This window comes from Manacus candei, unplaced genomic scaffold, assembly GCF_025592945.1.
Source record: "Manacus candei isolate 608988 ecotype Guabito, Panama unplaced genomic scaffold, ASM2559294v1 h1tg000077l, whole genome shotgun sequence".
Taxonomy (NCBI): Eukaryota; Metazoa; Chordata; class Aves; order Passeriformes; family Pipridae; genus Manacus; species Manacus candei.
The window spans coordinates 3861194-3886892 of NW_026138125.1; the positions used below are offsets into that span (position 1 = coordinate 3861194).

The 25699-nt window shown below is 37.0% G+C and overlaps 1 protein-coding gene across 1 annotated transcript in view; it reads right to left on the minus strand.

The window, feature by feature from the left end:
* The window catches only part of LRP1B (LDL receptor related protein 1B), a 506665-nt gene that overhangs the window by 375518 nt on the left and 105448 nt on the right, over positions 1–25699 (minus strand). Inside the window, exon 3 of the mRNA XM_051810328.1 lies at positions 22981–23118. Within this exon, the coding sequence (XP_051666288.1) occupies positions 22981–23118 (138 nt within the window). The remainder of the gene's footprint in view (positions 1–22980; positions 23119–25699) is intronic.

A 25699-nucleotide genomic window follows, 5' to 3' on the forward strand; every position in this document is an offset into this window, starting at 1 on the left:
CTGTTAAACATTCCAAGATTTCACTGATAAAAATTTACTTTTTTTTTTTTTTTTTTTTAGATGAGCAAGGTTTTAGTCTTAAAACAAAAAAGCTATTGTGTTGCTTCTAGTGTAGAGAATCTTCGAGGCAGATCTCTGACAATTAATTAGGAAGTTTTCTGCCCGTCCTGATGTCTCTAACTGGAATCAATAGCAGAGGAGTGATCTCCTGAGACTTCCTGCTTTAACTTCTCCAGTGAGAAGTGACTGCCCATCTGCCATGCTTCTGGTTTCTTTGTTTCCAAGATCAAGATATGTAGTGTAAAATATACTAATTACACAAAGAGTATAAAGCTCTGGTTATGTAGCACTGTTTTGGTTTTTTTTTTTCATTTAGAAACAAGCCACAAAGTTTTGATATTTGGTAGGACTTGTCAAGATAGGGACAATTATTATTTACCTTGGAAAGTTCTCCTATTTTCCTTACTGAAGATTTCCTTCTATTTTTGTCCATACTTATAAGTCCACATAATTTTTCTGGACTGTTCATGGAATCTTTCGTAATAAGAGGAGAACACACTATGACAGAAACTTCTTGGTAATGCTTTATACTAATTGATACTTTATCCTCCAGGAAAAAAAAAAAAAACACAACCAAACAAACATAGTGATAATCTCCAAATATGACTCTATTCTCTTGGGAAATTCACAATCTACCCAACAATGAAGATTTCTTTCCAAAGTTCGATGGAGTTCCATCAATTTGTTAACCTGAAATCTTTATTTTCAAGCCTGGGAAGATATATTGATCAGAACTCTTTCACAGGATACATCGATCATACTTGTCTACTTAGATCTAATAATAGTGGGAAGGAGTGGGAATGTGTACAAACTTGCTCATGAAATGATAAACAGTACAGTCGTGTTTGACATGAATTTTATCACCTGGCTGAATGCTGAAGAGATTTATGAAGACAAGTTGTCTAACTGGACCTGAAACAACACATACAATCTCACAAGCTCGTCACTTAGGCTGGGAAAGCTCTGAGGAATTTTAGACCATGCTTTTATATTTAGTGAATTTTCTTGTCACTTAACACGTTAGTATAAATAATACCTCATTTTTAAAACTTCAACCTCAGGAGTATAAAACTGTCAGCATGTATAAATTGTTGTAATAATATATGACAGCATGGTTTGGGCGAGTCAGCAAAACTGTATTTAGAATTAACTCAGTGATTAATTCCATTGGCACCAATTGAAAAGAAAGTCAGCAAATACACTGCTTTTACAGTGCTATAATAATACAGAGAGGACCTATAACTACATGCTTTAGGTGCTTTGAAATTTCAGTTTATTTCCTGGTGAGGCAGCAGACTTCACATAAATCATGTAAACGTTTTTGGTTTTCCTCCTTCTCTGTAAGGTGGAAATAACAATATTGTCTGACACCTTGTCAGATGTCTTTTCAAACTATGGTGTGACTGTCATCTCATTCTACCCAAGGATGACACCAGTGAGAATGATTAATTCAGCATTTGGGTATTTTAAGGTACCACTACTTTTTGTTGTTTTGTTGAGAGGAAAAACTGAGAGTCTTGAAACCACTCTAACACAAAGCAGAAACCCTTCTGAAATCTCCAAAAGCATCATCAGAACTTTAACGTGACCTTTTGCACTGTCGATGTCTGCAGACTATACAATTAGTAAATAAACAACATTATCTTAATACCTTCCGTATTGTGGAACCTGCTGTCTCCTTTTATATTAAATACAGATGTGCTTTAAGGAAAAAAAAGTGTATTTCCTTAATCATAAACTTAATTCTACTTCAACAATTACTCTACCTACATTTGGAATTCTACTAAGAATCTAAAGAAAAATGGCAAATACAATCAACTGAATATTACAGTAATAAATAGAGACCATGTAATGAAACTGCAACTCTAATAATCTCACTGAAATCTATTAAATTACACTGATTTCCAAAAATTTTAATTTAAGTTCTGATAAAATTTAGGAATAATTGAGATAATTACAGATTTAATTTTATCCCATGGAGTCTTCCTGTGTATAATGTTTTTTAATCAATACATGTCTAAACTATAAAACTTAAGGAAAGAAAGAAGACAGAATGCTATTTTAATCTATTAATTCAAAGGAGATGTTTATATTATTTTTCCTTGCATCCTTAATAAGATAAATGACATTAAAATAACTGCAATGCACAGAATTTTGGCTGGGGTTACTTATCAAAAGTGTAACATCTATTAAAGCTGGGAAAACCAACTAAATTTAGTTTATATACCTGTAAATAGCATTTAAGGAAGAATAAAAAAAAAAAAACAACACCAAAGAAAACCCCAAAAATTACACACCCCCTAATCCAAAAACTGAGGGGCCAAAATAGAAAATTTTTATTCAGGATATTTTTTGTTGTTGTTGTTACTCTTTTGTCCTGTGCGGTATTTATTTCTTCCACACTAACAGGAATGAAAATAGAATTTAAGTGGAGATTTTTGAAGGTGTCTCAGCTTTGTTCCACAACCAAAGTGTACAAACTCAATCTGATTTTTAACATTAAATCTGTTTTTGCTGGCTCCCTCAAAGGAATTTACTGCTATTGCTGGGTCTTATCAGCTTCCGTTGTCAGAAAGTGATTGGCATGGACAAGAAAAAATCTGGAACATGAAGGAAAGTTGGTCAAACCAAAATTGTAAATATATAAGGGAAAAGAGAAAAAAGAACAAAATGGCATTGGAATGGAAGGGGAAAGGCAAATCTGCAAGCAAAATTCTTAAAAGGCATTCTCCCAGAATGAATTTGATTTGGAGTAACATTAGAAAAAGTCTCCCAATGGGTAGTTACGAACCAAGGCATCATTACACAGACATTTATATGCACACACATAAAACCACCAGCAAAAATTACTTCTGCTTTTAAAATTTTGTGCCAAATTTGAAATTGTAACTTAACCCACGTGGAAAATTAAGCCCCATGTCTGCCCCCTGCCCCCCAACTGAAGGCAGTACAGTTTAGCAATAGCTCAGCAGCTTTTTCAGACTATTTTGCTGTGACACAGCATGGCCCCAGAGACTTTTTATTCAGGTCCATTGGATCCACCCAACAGAAAGACTGGAAGTTGTTTGGATTTAGTGCATGAGAAGCTACAGAAACTGGGGGTGGTCACATAAGCCAGCAGATCTATCCCACTGACTGGGACAGTCTGCAGGAAAGATAAAACAGGAGAAGATTCCTACTGCTGTCTTTACACCATCACACAGTAAGTCCTGAGTATGGTTGGAAATCTGTTCATCGTTATTGGCAACTTCAGACAATGGAGCAGAGCAGACAAAGGCAGAAGGCTTAGAAACTGCCTTGAAGTGAAAGGGCAGTTTATAAGAAGAATTTTGCTGTTATCAGTGGTAGTTAATGAGAGACTACTGGGAATGATCTAAGAAGTGGTGATACTGAGAAGATGATTAAATGGAGAGAGATGCATATAAATGAGCCTTCAGTGGACTACAATGTGGAAGCTTCTGAGCCATGAAACATTAGAATTCACCATGAAAGAGAAAAGGCAATTCCAAATGTGGTAAGAGAAGAGAATGAGCTGCTTAAAAGAGGAGAATGTACACAAAACAGGTTTGAATATATTCAAGTTGGGCACTTCTCTAGAAAACATGACAACTCATGCAATTCCAGTGCTAGCTTGAGCAAACTGCTAGGACACACTTTATTTTTAAAATATATAGCAAAGAATTGCACTACAAACAATGGGGAGAGGTGAAGTAGTTGTGATGGGACTGAGTAAAGAAGCTGCAATTGTGTAGGTGATGTGCTGGATAAATGAACTGACTCATCTATGTATGTTTTTGGAAAAGGTCAAAGAAACACTCAGGGTGTTAGGACACTGTAGGGGGGTGAAAATAAAAAAAGAGGGGGGAGGGGGGAGAAAATGAAAGAAAAACTTAGAAACTGGAACTCTCCCAGGAGGTAAAGCAGATATCAAAGGAAATGTAGTAATAAGATAAAAAAGGCAGTTCCATGCATAGATTGCCATATATACTTCTGACCAGGCATATATATACTACCTAGCTAAAACAAGTCACTTCTGAACATGACAAGACACACAGATCAAATGGATGGTCAGGAGACAGACTGGTATTTGCTCGTGATTTAAAGCAGACAAATCTGCTTTGCAAGTAACTGGAAAATCTAAAACCTATAATGTATTATGAGGTATTTTTCCTCGTGAAGAAACATTTTATTCACCGTGTTTTGGCAGGATGGCCAAGAAACTTCAAGTCAGAGTGACTGGACAGTTGGTACCCACTAGGCACTGCCTGGAAGTGTGAAAGCAACACCTGGAGCGTGTCCAGCTCAAGACTAGAGGTCATGGACTGGAAAAATCTCCTCTTTTTGGAAAATGAACCCAGCATATATACTCTAGTAACAGAACAGTTCTATCTTCAAGACGACAGGATCTTCCAACGAGTCCTTTTGATAGTGTACTTCATCCTGTGCCCTTGCTCCCATGAGATTCCCTTAGCATGAGTAGGAGATTGCAAATTTTCCCATGTAGGAGGAAAATCAGTAGTGAAACAGTTTTGATTTTCCTTCTAGAGCCCCAGCTTTGTAGAAAAAAAAAAAATCACAAAACTGTTAGAATTTGTAACAGAAAAAAGACCCTGCAGCTCAGCCTTGAAGAAAGTACATCTGATATGAGTAAGCGTTGGGGTGGACATGAGAAAAATGGAACATCGTTAAAATAGATTCTAATTTTGTGCTGTATGGAATATTAGAGCAGCACAGGCCCCATTTGTTCTCTCCCTCATGCTGGAGGGGTCACCCGCAAGGTTAACACTCCTGAGTGGGACAGACGGTGGCTCCCTGCTGGTTTCACTGAGCTGGAGTGAAGGGCACAATTATGTTGGTCACTCAGGGGCAAAGAGGGGAAATACATCGGTGTGAAATATTCAGTTGTGAAGCCCTTCTTGGAAGCAGACAGTAAGGATGACTGACAAAATCAGCATCGAGATTCTCAGTTGTTTAACTGCTTTTCTTATGTGTCTCTGGGAGACTGAAATGCTTTTACGGGTTGTCATGTTGCCTTAAATTTTGGTGACTCAAGCATCCTAAATGACTTCCCTGAAGTACATAAAAAACCCCAGTAGGAACAGTAGAAGTAGCTAGTGAATATCTCTGGATATTCAGCACAGTTTAAACGCCATGAAATATAGATTTTTCAGTACAACTTATCCATGGCAATAATACGCTGATATTTACAACAATACATTTGATTATTTCTGAGTATTGCCATAAAAAAAGAAATAAAAAAGTCAGGAATTTGACAGCAGAGCGGATGGTGGCTGTTTTTGATGCCTTGGCTGCTCTCCACTACCTTTATTATGCAGCTTAACAGAGTGCAAGACCAAGAAAATCTGCTTCCACTTCTAGGCCAGAGTGACATGACTCTAGAAGGGTAAAGTGCTCTTAAGGAAGCACGTGAACTGTAATCACAAACTACAAACCCCTCTTCTGTAGAATATTATTATTATTATTCCCCAAATCAATACCAAGGAGGAGGTGGAGAATGCAGAAGAAGAGACAAAAGCACAGACAGTGCAGTAATAAATAGCAATTTTGTTCAAAAACTGTGTAAAAATGGCCTACTTTCATTTATCGTCTTCTTAATATGCACAGCTGGGCTTCTCTCAAATTTATAAACTTTTGCTGATATCAGCTTCTTTCCATTGAAACTGTACATACCTTTGCTGTGCTGCTTCTAATGTGCAATTTACTTTGGCTAGAATAATCCTGTGCATTAGACTAAGTCAGAAAACAAACAAAACCAGCATAATGAAAGTAATTTATTTTCTACTTGATTTCTATGCAGAAGATTTAAATATGTTTTGGGGAAAAGTGAGAGGATTGTTGAGAAACCATCAAAGGAAAGGTGCAGTAACCTGAGAGTCCCGTGTGCTGAGCCTTCCTCCCTCCTATGGCTGGGCACAGAAGCAATGTATATGTCTCCCAAAAATCAAAAGTTATGAGCAGGACATTATGATTTCACAACTGTTTCTTATAACCTCTTCATAATACAGCTCTTTGGTGTGGTAGGTTATGCTTTTACTCCTCAATTTTGCTTCAAAGTACAAAGCAGAGGTACTAACACACAAGAAAAATATTCATGTCAGTGCTGAACAGTAATAGTCTTCCATGCAAAAGCATCATAAAGTAATTGTGAGCTATCCAAGAGTCATCCTCCAACTGAAATGCATCCATGTCCTGAATGGAGGGCAGGGAATTTGTTACAGCAGCCCCTAGTGCTTCTAATAGTGGTAACTCAGGATAAAATAATATAGAGCATCTAATGAAGTTAAATCTTAATAGACCTCACAGAACAACTATAGTCAAGATAACAAATGCAGCACGCCTGGATTTTGGAATAAAACACTGCAGGAACCAAGTGGTTTCCTAACCTGAGACACAGAGGTCTAGTTCTGTTATGACACATCCAGAGTCCTTGTGAAGAAGAGGTCTGTCACTTAGTTACTCCTGAGGCCTTTGGCATGACCATTCCTCTCCACCTTCACTCACCCACCTGGCATCTCACATGCTTCCCTTTAGTCCATTGCCATTTAGGAACAGGCACATTTTGGTGCCCTTTCAACAACCAAGGGCATTGATAAAAGCAACCCATAGGCTAAAACTGGAAAAATCGTGATCCTGCTCAAACCAAACTGTTCTCTGTGCTACACAGAACACCCTGTAGACAGCTTTTAGGAAATAAATGGTGTAAAATGAACTGATTCAGACTCAAGCTTCCACTGTATGAATAAGTAAAGGGTTTCTAGACTACATACTTTAGGATCTGCACTGGCTCATCAACATTCATACTTCTGCCATAACATGAAGGAGACAAAGCACAAATAAGTTCTGAAAGGAAGATAAAAGAAGAACTGTTAAAAGCAAATATTCAGTGCTGTTAATTTTCTCTTTAACAGATCACATTCCCAATGCACCCTGAGCCAGGCACTGCTCTCGGTGGTGGTGTATTCCACAGATCACTCAGCAGCAGCACACATAAAGCCCTACCTATATAGGACACAGCTGCTTGAAATTCCCAGGCAGCCACCAGATTTGTTTTTGTTTGGGAGGATATCCCAGCAGTTGATGCACAGACGGAGAAGGCAGTTAACTAACCACAATAATAATCATCCTCCATGGCAGGGTTAGAGCCAAATCCAGATATAAACCACCACAGGTGAGGAGCTGCAGATTTAAGGTATGCAGTGGGTGCCCTGGCCATTAGTGAGAACACAGGCACACAGTGTAAGGGAGGTACAAACTCGCTGTTTGAGCTGGGGATGGACTCTCTGTTTAAGCCTTTAAGCCCAGATAGAGCCATCAGACAGAACCACTTATTAACAGGCCTGCTGCAGTACAGGATACACACCAAAGAGAAGCCACTGTTTCAAACCACTATTAACCTTGGTGAACAGGTGAGTTCTGTAATCATAAAAATGTGTCACCTTGGAGGCTATCAGAGCAAAGAGGGACAGAGTTTCTCATCTCCTCATCTCCCATATGATTCCAATTTAAATGATACAAAAACCCTCGGAGGTGAAAGGTTTTGTTCTTTATTTCTTTCTTTTTTTTTTTTCTACACAGTCCTGTTATCCCAAAGAAAAGTTTATCACACAAGTATTAGATCCCTTATCTTACTAATAATCATTATTGTCATATTACTTACAGGTAGAAAGATTGATCAGCTTGGTCTGGGTTTAGATACACGTACTGATATAGGAATGCTCAGGATATTTAATTTGCAGCTGAAGTTGAAGCCCTCCAAGGCAGACTTTTCAGTACATCTGGCTCCATGCTACCATAAAATATAAATAGTGGGTGAAAATTATATCCATGCACCAGAGTAACCTTGAACTGTGGGGAAGATTGGAATTCAAACACTTTGAAGTTCACTAAATTCTTGTTTTCAAAACGTTACATCAGCTTTTCCCTGTGTACTGGAAACTAGGGCATAAAAAGTGCCCTCTACCCCCATGAATAACTACTCTATTCTATTAGTTTTAAAGTGTATGGAATATTCTAAAATTAAAGTAAGCTTGAACTTTCAATCTACAGCACCAAATGAGAAGAGGAAAGGTGTTGCAGATGTTTTGCAGCCAAACAAAAGCCAATTCATTTTGCTGTGAATAACTTCTGAAGCAGTAATAGAAATATAAAAATATGCATATATACAACATATCTGGCTCATTAGTTTTAAAACAATTCAAACTACTATTTCAACAGCCCCCAAACTGCAGTTTAAGCAAATTTATGACAAAGGAGATGTCTGGCTTACCATGCTCCTTGCCTACCCCAGGTACCCTCCAGGCTGGACTGTCTCATTGTGTTTGGTCCCTTGCCAGCAGTCATGGCTGCAACCACAGCAGAAAATCAGCTCAACCTAACTAAGATTTATGCTCCATGCAGTTACATTGGAAAACAAAAGTTTGGATTGTTCTTTTTATCCGAATGGCATCAACCACCCTTACATGGCAAATGCATGAGCTGAGGACGAAGAAGGTCAGAGCATAATGAAATTATAATTCAGTGACAAAATAACAAGCAACAAATGAATGCATTGGCAAATCAAGCCCAACAATAGAACATTAGTCAAATAACAACAAAATGATTAATATATTTAAGCATTCCTGTCAATGATTAAAATAACTAATCCTGTACTTATGAACTTGATCATTTCCTTGCTGTGAGGAACAAGAGCCATGTGGTAATTGCTGCCTTCTTTAAGTCACCAAAGCAGATTTAATGTGCTCAAAGTGAAGCTCTTGCTGCTTTAAAGCCATGCAAAATGACTGCAACCTTTTTTGGCACCTATCAATAAAAAATGGGGTTTTAGTGATATTAAAAGATGAAAATCACTTTCTTTTACTTACTGACATCTCCTTTTTGAAGTTAACTTTATGATTAAAAAGAGAACAGCAACTTTTTGTCACTTTTGAAAGATGGATGGATTAAAAGCACATATCACTGCTGCAAGCAGGCTGCAGATCTTCATCAATATAAATCCACAAAGCATTTGACTGTGTCAGGGAAACACATTCTCAAATTTTCATTCCATGAAGAGATTACGGGAACTTAAAAGGCAAATAGCCATTGATTGTTATTACACAAACTGCTAAGGGAAGGAGAAAAAGCAGACACTTAAACTATTCCTTTAAAAATCTCTTCCTTAACTTGTGATCCTTCTTACTGAAATTCCGAGCACTGTTAAAAATTTTATGGAGTCTGTACTATGCTTTCCCCCTTGAACTTTCTTTTATTTTGCAGATCAATCAAACTTCATAGAAACTATTTTGTTTCTCATTGAGCACAGCAAGCAGCATTTTCTGTACTCTTTGTTGGCATATTTTGTCACTGAAGGGCCTGTTGAGTGTTCTCAATACAGCAGGTACATTGTTTGTATTCCATACTACAGTACCCTACAGGCTCATTGATCCTACTCCTTGTAATAACTAACAGGTTTTACCTTATATACATACTTAAGCCTGTGATAATTGTCTCTGGAGTGAGTAGCTACAATTATTACAAGGTAATCATTATTACCTTGGTACCCAGGAATTCAAGCCACGGACCAGATCCCCTCTATCAAGTCAGAGCTTTCTCTGTCACAGAAAACTTCCAATTCTTGAGCAATCAACTATGCAGGGAAATAGGAAGGAATATAATGAAGTTTTAGCCAATACCATGGCCACTACGAGAGGCAATTGCCTCATGTGCCAAGGACTCCATTTCACACAGACTAACTAGACCTTTTCATGCCTTTCAGAACATCAGTAAATCTCCTGATTTTCTTAAAAGTATCAAGCACCCACAATTTTTAACATAAACTTATTTTCAAAACTTATTTTTTTACAAGAAATATGAATGAATACTATGAATTCTAGTTAACTTCAAAACAGTAATAAAAGCTTTATCCTGCAGTGTTTTGGAATTAGTATATTTTTTTCCATGAAAACATCTGTCTTTAGATGACTCTCTGAGGAGACAAGAGAAGTCTTAGCATGATATTCTAACAGTAAATTATACTGCAGCTGCAGGGACTCTTCAAATTTTATTTTATTTTTTTTTAAATCATGTTTTGTTTGCTCTTAATTTCTTGTGATTATTTTAAATCTATATCACAATAAAATCAATATTTTCAAAATCCTATGCTCTAATTCTATAACATTGTCTGACCTTTCTCTCCATACAGCATGGATTTAGTAGAAGTTTCTGCAATTCTCTTAAAATACATGAGCATGGGAAAACCAGCAAAGCCTACATTCATATTTAAAAGGGCAGAGTCTCTGTGATGTCTTGCTAAAGGGCTAATATCAAATTGTTTTCAAAATTTCAACTTTTTAATTTACAAATATTCTGGTCTTCTGTATACAGCAAAATTTAAAACTATTAAGATTAGTTTTTATTAAAAACTCCTCAAGTTTTTTGCCAATGCCTATTAAGAAAGAAAGAAATCCATCATCATGTTATAGTTTTCTCACACACTTTTTTCACCCAGGAATGTAATTTTTAACATCCAGATGCAAGTGCCTTCCTTACCAAATTTAACTAGAAAATTCCACTAATAAAAAAATATCTCTATTGGTTTTGCTCAAGAAAACCACTAATTGTGCCAAAAATACCTGTGTAAGAGTCTTGCTCACTGGTAGCTCACCTGAGGAAAACCTAAGTACAAACTGAGTAAGTACTCAGGCTGTGCTGCAGACTGACAGCTGAACCCCAGCATCTACTTGCACTAAGGTCTTTAGAAATACATATGTATAACTGCAGTAGAATCTACAAAATCCGAATTATCAGCTTGTTACTAATGCTAAACTTTGTTCTGATTATAGTTTTCCCCCATGCTGGAATTACAAATATGCAAGCCTCAGTTATGGTCACACTTCCAGGTATGATGGGACTGCCCAAAGAGAGGCAATGAGTAGTGGCTTTTTAAAATTAAAACTACATTTTCTCTAGCACAGGTCAGCTTAGCACAACAAACAGTCCCTGTTACACCTAAGGCACAAAACGCATCTTTGATGTATGTTTAGCACTATAATCAACATTTCCAAGCTACTTGCCAGCAGAACTCACAGTGCTGAACATCAGCACTGTCAGCTCCTTGGAAACCTCTGACATGTTTTACATAGTCCAAATAGATTATTGTCTCCATTAATAACCCTTTTATGCAGGGAGACAAGCTCTTGAGCAGAAATTCAGGATAGAACATGTATTACAGCTGAAGGAGATCAGTGCACAGAGGGTTCTTGCACAGTCAGCAGGGGATGGCTGAGCTGAGCCCACCTCTCCTTGAGGCAGCACCACCACCAGCAACGAGGTGAAGAAATGACAAAACAACTCCAACCAAACCCGAAGAAACCCCCCCAGAATTTCTATTTGAATTAAATGGTTTTAGATATTATGGAGCCTGTGACTTGCTCATCCAGACCTCAAAATCACACGAAACACCAAATAAATTCTGGATAATGCAATGATTTACAAAACTGCTACTAATCTTTTCTGTGCTTCTACCACCAAAAATGCCCTCTACAAGAGACAATAACGAATCTCACCAAGAATTAGTCGCTAACAACAACTCTTTTTGAAGGCAGATAAATTATTTTGGAAGTCTAGAATTCCTAATCACACTCTTTGTCAAGCCCCTAAATGCACAGCTGTGCCTTCATTAGGGAAAAAGAACGATGTGAGCAGCACTTTCACAGCTGAAGTCAGAAGCAAAGGCCTGCAGATGCACCAGTTAACAAGAATTGTATTTCACTCACATTACTTTTGGTTGGGAGATGATTGTAACTCGTGGTAATGTGAGCCAACAGTAATTTTTCCTTTAATTTCCAGCCCATATATTGAAAAGAGCTTCCTGGGTTCTGTGGTGAACACCAACAGTGGCTCTATAAGATGAAAAGGCTGACTTTCCACATGCAAGTGCTGGAGAGACAAATACTTTGAAGGCATTTATGGCTTCTTTTATGTCAGGATGGACACATGTCTACAGAGCTGGTGTTCAAAACCACCCAGCTGCTGGGCAGCTCTGTGTGACTTTACTTCAGACCCAGCTTCTCTCTCTGGCTGCTTTCTGGGAACTTGCATATGATTTTATGTCCATCCTTAGGGAGGCATCATATGCACAATGTATATCCTTTGATGCACAGCAAGGGTTCTTTCTGACTTTGTGATGAGTCTTGGAAAACCTGAGGCATTTTCCAAATGGTTCCTCCCAGCTGTCAACCATTTTGGCATCAGAAAGGAAAAATTTCCCAGAGTGGCAGAACAATTTTTTTATTACAAGTAATGTATGGACTTTTTAAGGGATGTAAATCACGAGATTGTAAATTTCTGCATTTGATATGAAATCTGTATCCCACAAATTTAATAGTTTTAGCACTGGAATGATTCACGTCTTTGCTATAGTTTTAAGACAACATCAAGATATCTGGCACATATTGGTGGACTTCAAAAAGTTTTCAAACAGTAGAAAGGCTGATTCTTTGTGGGGATCATGTAAGGGCATTTTTTTTTGTCTTCCATCTAGTTCTCCTTTGTAAACCCAGACAAGGCACATGTGTATGAGCCAGGTGTGAGAGGAAGCATCCATTATCCATCTTTACCTTATCTGAACAGTAACCCACATCATGTCACTAAAAGCCATGTTGCTATTTAAAGCTTTTTTTTTTTTTTTTCATTAAGCTCAAGAGGAGGAAATTACAGTTTGAAGAACACAGTGTTTTAACAGACATTTTGACCAACATCAGATTTAGGGTTTGGAGTTTTTTCTGTTCACTAAAAATCAAAACACCCAGCTCCCCCATGAAGGGCAGGAAGTCAACCCAGGTTTTCCTGAAAGTCTAGCATAGCATTTTACTTTTTTTTTTCCCCATCATAGGACATCCAAGTTTACCAAAAAGCAGAAGTATGGGCCCCAAACTGTGTCCACTTAAATTTATGAGCAATCCACTGATTAATTTTTAACATAAATTATAAGTGTCAGCTCATGGCAGAAAACAGAACAGTTGTGCTTCACAGAAGTATTTTTAGTTACCACACACCTTAAATGCGAGTCCTCAGCATGTCTGAACAGTTTTGTTTTAATGTAACTGTGCTCATTTTATGTAACAATTTGCAGAACAGAACTTACTCCCATCCTTTCTTATCCTCTTGGTGTCAGTGCATGCCATTAGTTTGAGAATTTAAAACTATATTCATGTCTTTCTTGTAGAAACCTAAAAATTACCTGCACATAAATGTTTCATGAAATTCTGCTTCATTGTCTTCAATGGATTAAAAAAGCTCAATTTGCTAAAAGACAACTAAATATTCTGCTACTTCAGAATTGTGAACTATTCTCTTTTTTTTTTTTAATCTGTAAGCCCATGTCACTTTCTACAATACCTTGAATCCAGGTGGAACTTTTCTACCATAAATACTGTAAAGTGGAACAAAAAATGTGACTTCATATCGGTTTTGTTCAAGAATTTACTTTAGCAAGTAAACAAGATCTGAATGCTCATTAAATGGAGATGTTTATTTTTAAGAAATAAATTATAAGCCAATAATGAAGACTGTAACTAAATGAATTACTATAAAAATGATGACGCAACCAGTTCAGGGCACAAGGTATTATTTTGGGATAGCTGCTTTTAGTTTGAAACCACACCCCTTTCCTATCACTATCTGCCTGTGTAAAATACCACTAAAAGCAGGAGAAAAAAATATGCAAGGAACATTTCTGAATAGGCAGTGTGTGTTCCAGATTCCCAGAAAAATGGGGCAGAGCAACTAACAGCTCCCATCCTTCAGCAAAAGGCAGTTCATCTCTTACATTTCCACTTTTCTCAAAGTCAGTAGGTCACAGCTCCTGTGTCCCTACTCCAAAAAGATCCCCTGGGGGTCAGCAGGCTTTGGCTGGGGCCCCGCTGTCTTTGTAGTTGTGTGAGAAGTGCACAGAACTGATGCAAAGAGCTGTAGCTGGACTCACCTCTGCTAAAATTCTAGGAGATGCACATCATTAAGAGAGGGAAAAAGTCAATTAACCAAGCGGCATGTCTTCAATCTGATGCATGGTTTTGAAAGAGGTTATCAAATATGCAAGACCATTAGAAAATATAAAGTACCTTAGACAGCAACAAATTGTGCTGGATTGCCTGCTGGTAATTAAACAGGACATTTGTTTAAAAGACCATATTTAGTTCTTAATGAGTGAGGATTTTGACCTTCCGTGCAGTGGGGCAAAGAGACGTGTTTGTGGCTTAAACTATTATGAATTATTATTTTATTTTAAAACACAGACATTTTCTTTCTTATTGATCTTGGAATGTGACATCAGTTCTTAAGGAACCTCACAAGAGTGTGGTAACCAAGCTGAAAAGTCAGAAAAGTATCACTGTGCATTGGCTAAACCTATTTTTGGATATCATTATATGTTCTGCTGCTAATTCCTCCCCTTAGTGGTCATCACTTTCTTTGAGAAAATGGGAAGGCTGACAATGGTCCATTGTTCCAATAATCCATTCCACGTACATGTTATCTTCCAAACAGCATTTTTAATAGTTTGCTACATGTAAACTGACTTAAAAAAGACTACATAGCCAAAAAATATTTTAGAAAGATGCTAAATATAGTCTCAGAAATTTTGGGTTCACAGGATATGTTCTACCATGATATCCCACCCTTGGAAAAGAGACAGAGAGCAGTCAATACAACTACAGCATCCTTATTCAACAGGAAACATTACTGATTTGCACAGTGGGTCAGGTCACAACCTGAACTTTAAATATGGCTCATTCTTCTCCAGATGGAGTATTATCTCAGAAAAAAGTTCCCAAATCAATGAATCAATCACCTTTGCATATGTAAATGATTAAACAGCGCTTGAATATGAGTGATTAAAAAAAAAAAAAGTACATTTTTTGATTCAGATAGGCCCAGTCCAGAAACTTAAAATCAAGAAAATGTTTCCTAACATTCCAGTAGGATTCAGGTCTCATTGTAACCAATTTATTTTTTTCTCTACTTGCACACTGCTTACAGTCTGTTGCCTGTGCACAGCAATGCTGCTTTCAATACATCCATTTTCACAAAAGACAAAATATTCTCAGGTTATGGGATCTACTGGCAAACTCTTTCCTTATATGAGTCAGTGCAGTGGGAACACATTCCTACTCTTTGATGCACTTACTCCCAGAGAATACTGACTTAAAACAGGTCTGCTTTACTATCCCTCATATAAAGGCTTATTCTGAACCTTGTTACTGACTGGTCTCTGTGTTTTCCCAGTTTCTATTCTTACTTGATTGCTTCCAGTGATTCTTTTTACTTGCCATTTACTGTCTGTACTTTCCCATGGTACCACTTCTTTTTTTTTTTTTTTTCCTTTCTCCCACAATTTTTAACTCTTTCCATTTCATCTCACAGTATTTTAATCTGCACATTTGACAGGTAAATTATAGGCATTGCTCCTGTGAGTTAAAGATTAAGTCACACTTTCTCCACACAGATTTTTGTGGAGAACTGAAATGACTGAAATCTGAGAGGATGTAATGAATTCTGAAAACCAGTTTTTGTACGCTCTGTGCATGTTCTTGCTTCTGAGAGGAAGAGCAAGAGTTATTTCTTAATGTGTCAAAGCAAACTTCTTCACACCACTGAATAGTATCAATCTCACTTAAAATTGCTGGTGACATCTTGACTTGTTTATCATAGTCTCAGAAATGATGGCAACTTTTAATTTTTAAACCATATTACGCAATTTGAAAATGACTTAGACTTTTTGATTATACAGCTTCGTGAGCTTGAAACTGAAAAATGCAAGAAGTGGGAAGTGGTAAAAAATTGAAGTCCTTGTCTAGAAGAAAAAAAATATGATTTTCTTCTTTTCAGCTATAAATTCCATTTTGTGAAAAGTCAGAATATGCTATATTCCCTATACAGGTGATCAGGCAGGTGAATGTTGGGTAGAGGCATTATATATTCCAGGTGGGAATACACCTACTCCAACTCCCAGGATTTACCACTTTGGTTACCAACACACAACTAATTGCTGAGATGGGAACAAGCAAGAGACTGGAATTGACTCTTTGCCACAAGAATACAAAGGAAAAGTCTCATGGAGCTTCAAGTGTTTGCTACAATAAATGTTTAACTGTTTATTGCACAGGGAAAAGTGCCCCAGGAGCAAACGTACCCCCCATGCAGAACAGCTTGTAGTTTGCTCATTTGTTCATTCACCTTGGGAAGATAAGGAGCTGGGAAGTCAAATCCCCTCAGGCAAGGAGTGTAAGAACTTGAAACCAAGTCTCCTAACGTAGCTTGGCTGAGGGTTCCCGAGGCAGAAAACTGACAACTGCACTTCTGACAAATTATGTGATGTTAGCCCCAGAATTTGCTCTTTTCTTGCTTCTTTTCTGTCTTCAATTTGACACCATTCTGCAAATTTAAGTTGACATTATAAATTGCTCTAGGAGGACCCAAATCACGTTTTTCAGCACATGTGCCTGTCAATTTTTTATTCCTCACTTCAAACACCAGGTTGCCCAATTATTTTAAAACTGTTGTTTGAAGCAATGAATAGGCAAATAATGTCACTGGAAAAAGAGGCCATGGAAATTTAATGACATGTTTTATTGATGGACAGACACCTCAGATGTGGTTTTATTCAGCAGATATAATTTTACTATTAGTTAACGTAAGAAATATTAATTACATTATTTTGCTCTAGGTCTAAATTTAATAGTTTCTGTATATCTTAAAAAAGAAAAAAATGCCCAAAAGGAAATTGAAAAAAAGCATTATTCCTTCTAAATAAGAATTCAGTATGTCTAAGCTATCCCTGCTCCCTGAATATTGGAGGTGATAGTGAAGACAGACCTAGTGCTTCCTTCTCCCTATGCCTCAAGGTTACCAGTGTCTTGCAAGCATTTGGAGCCCGGCCTCAAGCCTCTCCTCGGTGAAAAGCTGACTCTGATGCCTAAATAGTGAAAGTGCAGTTAAGATTTACCCTGTGATGAGAACTAATGGGAGCCAGGCAGCAGTTACAATTCCTGCTCACAGGCTGAGTTTGTGAGCATCGGGGGTTTTGCCATGTGATTAAATCTGGAACTCCTGATACAGAGACTATGCCCAGAGTATTTATCTTCATAGAAGTATTTTGAGATTTATTCTTACAAAAAGTACCTCACAATTCTTACATAAGATAATTCCTTAAAGAGTTTTATTAGCTAATTGGTTTATTAACAGGGAAAACTAATCAGGTAACTCTACACAGTTAATCCACAGAAAGATAATAAAAAGTGTTGAATAAAACTGAAAAGGGGATGCTTATAGTAAGAGTTTCAATGTTTGTTTACTCAACAGAGAGCAGCCTCAAAACAGTAACAGCAGGTAACAATAAAAACCATTCAACCTAAATCCCTGGAAAGTAGAACAAAGCTTTCTCTGATCATTCCATCACATCCTCTATGTCACTCTGTAGCTGTTTTCATCACATTTGTGCAGCCCTGAAGATGAGCCTGACTACCACCATGACTAACTGGACCTTTTAACTACCACCATCTTGTATCAAACATGACAGATAAACGTCTGCTACATCTGTGCATTTTATTAGGCAACAGGATCATAGAAAAACTGAAATAGTTGAGTTAAAATCTTTACTCCTCTCTCTCATAACAAAGAACTCCATGGTGAGACCATCCAACACTGCATTTCCTATTGTAAGTGTGGTTTCTGTGACCTGAAGAAATTTTATGTATTTAAATATGTGTTCAAAATGGGAAAGCTAACCAGTGTTTGTATTCAGGGAGGCCATGCCTGACCAACACTTGATTTTGCCAGTAAGGAACCGTATTCAACATTTTCTCACAGGAAAATGGATACTGCAACTGAAATGGAAATACTGGTTGGGAGCAGACAAGATACACATTTTGCCCTGAATGGACAGGACTACAACACTCTCTACAAACCATGCACTACATAATGATCTGTTATTGTATGTTATTATCATATATGGCCAAACATTTAAATCTTACACCTAATTTGCCACATAGTCAATGCTGGTACCTTAACAGGAGTGTTCATTTGTGAATTCTAGCCTAAAAACCTGTTTAGCAACAGCCCATAAAGGTAGGATGAACTCACATCACTCAAATGTCTTCCACTGCTCTATCCCCCCACCAGCCTCCTTTAATTTGCTTTTCTGCAATAGGATTTTGTGATGGAAAGTTATTAAATCACCAAGCCCATCACTTCTTTGTCTTGACAGCAGAATAGACTAAATGACCTTGGCTAATTTCAACGAGCCACATCATGTTCTATTAAGGCAAAAGGATGGGAAAGACAGTAATGCACAAGAAATTGGATATTTGGATGGTGAAATGAGGAGATACCAAAGAACACAAAATAAATGTAGCTCCTTAGTAGCAGCCCTGTTGCAAAGCAAAAACACCTGTGATTGTTTTATTTTAGTGCCTACACTTTCTTCTCTTTTCTGTCTCAGCCACAAGTAAAAACCTTGATGCTGAAAACAGAGCAGTTGCAGTGGGAAGCATTCCCAATGTTACCTGATGGTTTTAGCAGCCCCACTGGTCCATCAGGAGCACTGGGAGATTTCCTGGGGCCCCAAGGACTCAGTAACCTCATGTGACACTTTGTACATCACATTCTTAAAGGATGAGTGATTTAAAGCTTGTCAGAGTAAACCAAATGAGTTTACAGGGAATTCTTTTGCCGGTGTGCATTCCTTCCAGAAACAGTCAGGTGAGAAAATGGAGCAACATTTACAATTCTTGACTATTTTAGGTTTTTTTCATTGCCTTGTTACACAATTTCATGAGAAACAAAAAAAAAAAAAAAAAAAAGTTGTTTTTTTTTTTTTTTTAAAAGTAAGACTATGATCTAAATAAAGGTCCATAACTTTCAGTTCTATAATTTTTCCTTATTCTTGAGAGGCCTGAAGTTTCCATGAAATTCTGAAATTTGTATTTTCCCCTCTGGTAAACCCTACTTAAAATTTCCCAGTGTTCCAGCTGTAGAAGACCAGAACAAAAACATGATTCAGTAATAGCAGCATTTATCTTCATCTTATGATAACAATTCATTCAAAAAGCCTAAACAGGCAAGTAATACTCTGATTATAGGCTGCTACAAACAGAACAATTTTCGGCCAAATCTTCTCTATGTGTTCCGCAGGTTTTTAACATTAAATGATCCAGAGTTTGTTTTATAATATTTTATTGATTACAGATTTTAGAGATTATGGTTCAGATCACAAATAAAGATCCAAATAATCTGAGGACTTGGAAGGATTCTATTTGTGCTGGTATTTTTTTTTCAGTATTCTTTTAGCATTTTCTGGCTGGAATATCTAAAATTTTAGCACAGCTATTCCAGTAGCTATTAATAATAATAACAACTTTTTCCTTAATTTAGTTAATTAAAAAAGGACATCTCCAAGTTCTGTAAAAGTTTAAGTTTCCTATAGTTCTAAGTCTGAGACAGATCAAAACCCAATTTTGGCATACCACTTTCAAATATTTTGCCATATACATACATATCAAAAACAGTTAAGTTTGCAGTAATTTGGCAGCTCCCCCGTGGAAGAAGAGTTCTCAGCTCATTGCATGGCTGAGCTTTAAAAGTGGCTGCAAATGAAACTGAAATAAAGGCCTGTCTCTCAAAAAAAACCCCAAAACCAAAGCCAAACCTGGAGAATTGTGCCGAAGAAAGAAGTTTAATTGTCAAGAGTAACTCTGGATCTGTCTTCTATTAGAACTACCCGAGCTTGGCTTTAGTTTTGGCATTGGTAAATTTTATCTGAGCCTTATCAACCCTCCAAAGAGCTGATGGGCAGGAACTCCCCCACTGAGCAGGACTGGATCTGATAAATCACAGAAAGCTTAACAGTCCCATCCCAGTCTAAGCTTTATAGAAAGGGTTAGTAGATACTTTGATCCCTTGTTTATTCAGACTCTTGAAAGGATTTTTAATGAGTCAAAAAATAACAAGGAATCCAAATACAGATGTCTTATCACTATGATATGCTCTGAGTTTCAAATTCAGTGAACTACTCTCCCCCTTCTCCTCAGAAGGACACTGAATCACATAATCTGAAACAACCATGCATAATAAAACATTTTTTATTTCACATTGCCACAACACCTCCTGAATTTATGCATTACATTCACCAGCAAAAACGTATATGTGTCTGAAATAAAAGATGATGAGATAGGAATGTCATTGTATTTACTACTATTCCCTTGAAATTTCCCATACATTGCCATTTCACACTGCAGATATGACCATATTTTCACTTGCCAGGGAAAGGTGCATGCCTGAGTATATCCCTAAAATCTGCAATGTAACGAATTAACATAAGAATGTTAAATTTAGAGAAAGAAATTAGAATAGTTCCAGTTACTGAATGCTTAATCTCCATTAGTTCTTAAGCATTACTAGAAGCTTTCACCCCTTTAGAGTGACCTGTGCACTGAAATGGTCTTTACCCTGGTCACAGCCCCCATATTTCACCATAACTTATTTTCCTAGTGCTTGGAGTGTGACTTTACAGAGCACTATCAGTGTCACCAGCAATAGATTATTTTAAAATCGTCAGCTCTGTGACCAACTGAGTTGTTTGCAATTGAATATTGAAAATTGCTATCTTCGTCAATCACAAATTTCACATGAATGATGTTAATTAAAGTGGAACATATTGAGGATGCCACTTTTGTGATTAATATAAGGAAGGAAAAAGCTATTTGGTTGGATATCTGCAGTCACTTTGCAGCTTTTGGCCACATATATGATCTAAATATACGATTTGTGTGTTCAAGACTCAGAAGGTACAGCAGAATGATTCAATGGTTACCCAAGTATTGTTCTGATATATGTAGAGAGAACAATTACAACTATAAAGTATTCATACCAAATATTTAAAATACATAGGAATGTAATGACACATCAGTAGCAGTTGTTTGTATCAAACCACGTGATCATAATGTAAAATTACTGTTCTCTGTATTTATTTTCTGTGTTGACAGAAACGTGTCCACTGATAATTTCCAGTACTGCCTCTAATAAGCAAGTCAAAATATGTAATTTCCACAAAAATCAGTATTAATGAGTTGTTAACTATTTCCTAGATGAGGTACTGCGAGACTTCATTTCCTACGTGCTCTGAGTGGCAGAGACTAAATGTTTGTTTAGTGTGTTTAACTAAACTCTATGGTGATTTATTAGAGCAGACATTAATTTTTCCATTGGGCAGTTTTCATATTCATGTATGATAATAAAGAAAGGAGTGGGAATCAACATCAACCTTACAAGGTGCATTAGAGCTTAAATTAAAAGGACATGAATAAAGATTGGGTATGTTATGTGCTATCCCATTCCAAAGTACAGGCTACATGTACAAAATGTTACAATGAAAGGCAAACGTATTTAATTTCCACGAACACAGGATTTTATTTTTAGCCTATTTATATCTAATTATTCAATGTCCTGATTTAAAGAGTTAAAACACAATAAAAATACAAGATAGTTATAATGCAATAATTTTTCAGCACTGGAAGTTTTTAATCCTCTGCCATTTAACCCAGAGTAATTTATACAAATACATGAATTTTTGAAGGCTATACATTTAAACAGTGCTTAATGGATTAATACTGTCCTCTGAAAAACACTCACCTGCATCATCAGAAGGCTTCAGTATGGGCCAAACATTGCTTTGGCCAGTTTAACTTCTGGAGTTTTTTTGGATTCTGGGACCAGTGCTAAAACCAATATGCTGACACAAATTTTAATTTTATACAATACTCATCGAACAAGGACTAATCAAAAGTTGAGCCTTCAAGAAGAGAAATGATTCCTACCACTGTGAATAAGAACTGTCATATATCTTATGACAGCCTGTATCCTTACCTGGTTATATAAAAATAACCATTTGTAGTTTTGTGAAGTCAGCAGTATTACACTGATTAATTCCAGATGGCGTTTGGTTTTTTTCTTATTTTAATTTGTTTTTTCCATGTGGTTTATTTTTGGTGCCGACTTAGACTTTACTCTGACAGCTCCAAAAATACGCCCACATGAAATTTTAAATTCTAATTTAACTTTCTGAACTATACCATTAATTGTATCTTTTACTGTATATTGTCATGTCGGATTGTGGCAAAAGTCCCAGGACCTGTCTCTGAGTTTCTGGTTTTGAACAAGAGATCTGTTGAGGATCATCAACAATCATTCATCTAGAAATCTACTGATAGAAAAGAACTGACTCATGGTATCGAAGATTTGGACTTATAACTATCCCCAAGGCAGACCTCAGTAAGTCACCTGAGTAGCAGAGCTATTAAAAGAGTTGACCTCCACCAACTTCTGCTCAAGATTTCTCACTGTCAGAATTTGGTAACTACACTCTTAAACAGTAGATTATTTGAGTAAAATCTTCCCAAAAGTAGGTCTTCAACCCAAAATAATGCTCTTAGAAAATTTAATGTATTTTTCAGTGGTTTTCTTTTGCTTTTTTGTTTAAAAAAAAAAAAGTTATAAGGAAAAAAAATATCCTGGCAAACAGTGTGCTGCTCAAACGTTGCTCACTACAAAACAGCTTCCTCATCCTTCTTTTGATATAACTATCTCCATCACACAAGCTTAGTGACTCATGAAGTCTGAAAACCTGTGCTTTTACTTGCATTTTCTTCATGCAAAATATTTATAAAATTAAAATAATAACATTAAAATAATAATATTAAAATATGTCTCTGTGAGTTTTGCTTTTGGTTGTTACATGCATACACACACACATATATATATATGTATATGTATTCCAAAGAAGTAAGTTCGGGTTCTCTTTGAATTTAAAATTAAAATAAAATAGAAGATTCCAGCTTAAAGTAATTTTTCCTGAGCACATTTACTCACCCCTGCAATGAACTCCCTCGTCATACCCATCAGAGCAGTCATAGACACCGTTGCAGAGCTGGGACAAGTGAATGCATTTGTTGGTACCAATGCAGCTGACAAAATTCGGGGTGCACTTGAAATCTGCTTCCTCAGGACCTAAAAAAAAAAACAGATAGAAAATTTCTTATACGTGTTTTTACATCCACAACAAGACAAAAAAAATTCTACACGTCATTCTCTTTTTAAAGCTAAGGGTATCTCTCCATGTATTAGTTAATTTTGCAGATTTTACTGCATTGTCATGAGTGTATTTAGGAGAATTAAAGTCATCAAGAAATGACTCCTGTAATTAAAAGGAAATCAATGGGTCAGAGGATTATTTCCCAAAATACAGGTGTTTTACATTTGCTGAAATAAGCTTTGCAGACACTAAAACGTATCTTAAGATTTTCAATTGTCCTGTGAATAGCCTATCAAGAATCATATCAAGAGTAATAGGTACCAGTATTTACTTTCACTGTTGCGTTATGCACATAATTGTAGATATTTATGAAATTACATATAAATGTCATATATTTATGGCTGCATTAGATCAGAGAAACTGTTGCTCCATCCCAGGAGTCTGCCTCTGGAACTGCACAGCCCAGGATGGCAGGGAGAGTATAAGGATGCTATGATTGTTCCCTTTGGGATACCTCCCCCGCTGCAATCACTTATCTCTGTCCCCTTATCTCTGAAGTGTTAAGTATAGGGATTTTTGAGGGAGTTCAGGGATCTCCTTCATTTATCTCTTAGAAAGGGTTCTGATTGATTTAAAAAACAAACAAACAAACAAACAAACAACCCCCCCCCAAAAAAAAAAAAACATTTAACAAAACCAAACTAATTTTCTGATTTGCCAGTAATAACTTGCTTATTTATTGTGTTAGAGTAACTGTGATAGGGAGTCAGGAGTGAAAAAAAATCTTTTTTCTTCTAAAACTGAGAACATTCTTTAAAAAAAAAATTAGATCTGTGAACATGTCAACCATGGTACTTGCATTACTTACATATAAACCCAAGACTGCTGAAGGGCTTTCATACCTTATCAAACAGAAAGCTTGAGATCTGGACCAAAACTATATAAATAAATATATATATCTTCTAAATTTTATGAGTGAAAAGAATGAATCTCTTAATTAGCATTTAAAGTCTTAATAGCCTAGTCTGATACGCTCCTGTCTATCAAGATTTTGGGATTTAATTTTAATTTGATGCTTCTTGCTTTTAAAATACAATATTCCTTCAGGACACAAACATCCTGCAATTTTAAACATATTCTCTAACTCAAAGTACTAGTAGGGGAGTTTCCTAATTAGATTTCTTTGATTGGGAACATAGGAGGGGAAACTGAAATATGCTTCAGGAAGTATTACTCATAATGTTTTTTTTTCCGAGAGAAATTTTGTGCACCACTTGTGAAAGCAGAAGATTAGAAGCCATTAACTTATTCATATGATTAAGATAAATTCATACTTTGTGTTTGTTTACAAGCATGATGCTTTGGAAGTCAACTTGACTTAAAAATGTAGATAAACTTCAGTCCCAAAAGCCCAGTTTTATAGAAGTTTTGTGACTTATTTCGTTCTCAAAATGATTCTAAAAGTTAACAGGTCTCAATCATCAATGTCAGTGGAAGAAGACAGAAGGTTCCAAAAGCACACTCTGCCCACAATTCCTACCACCCTCACTGAATAAAAAAAAAAAAAAAAGCCAAAGCAAGCTGCATGTTGTGATACTTTGAAGCAGCACTTGCTTTTCCCACTGAATCCTTCCCAGCTGCTGCACTTTTTGAAATGTCTAATGCAAATAAAGATGAGGAGCTTTTTATCTTGTTTATTCCTCTTCCCTCTCCCTTTAACAGACATCCACTTCTGGCAGTGTTATCAAGTGAACTTCAGGAAAAGGAATTTAAAAGTGTTCTTCTTCAAAATAATCTCAGTGTATTTTACATCAGTGCAAGAATACAAAGAATATAAAAGACGGATGGTGTCTTTTCTTCCCTTCAAGAGACATAATAATTCCTAGCCTTGCCAGTTGGTGGAAAAATAGTCAAAACTACTGGCTGCAATTATGGTAATACACCATCTCGATGCTTCAAACACTCCTACTGGGATGCTGCTTGGAGGACAAAGAGGATGGAAGCAGCATTGCTCATGCAGTGCTGCACAGCTCAGAGACTGGGTCAGGCAGCAGAAAATCCAGCTGTCTCCTTGAGTCATTGTCTCTTAACAGGTGGTTGAGAAATGGGAAAAGAGCGGAGTGGCAGGACCTGAGCCAGGGCCACAGAGTTTTTTACCCCTGGGCTGCAGGCCCAGCCCAAGTGGAGGGTGACTGGAGCACTGGGCACCTCCCCAGGGATGAGGCACTGTGTTCACCCATGGGTGGGGGTCAGGATTGCACCCAGTGAGGGTACCAAGGTTAGGCACAGCCCTGGAATGGCCACGTGGACAGATCACCACTCCTTTCCCCAAATCCTCCAGAAAGCAGCCTGTGCCCAGGGGTAGACAGGCTAAACAAAGGAGAGAGATTCATTCTGGATCTGGGTTTCTTTGGCTGTTGAATCAGCCAGGACACCATTTCTGATCTGGTCACACTGTGTCACGCTCACTGCTTGTTCACAGCATGTGAGAAAGCACGGAGGAAAATTGCATCATATTTTGGCAATACCTGTGCAGTTCACAGGTTGAAGTCCCTT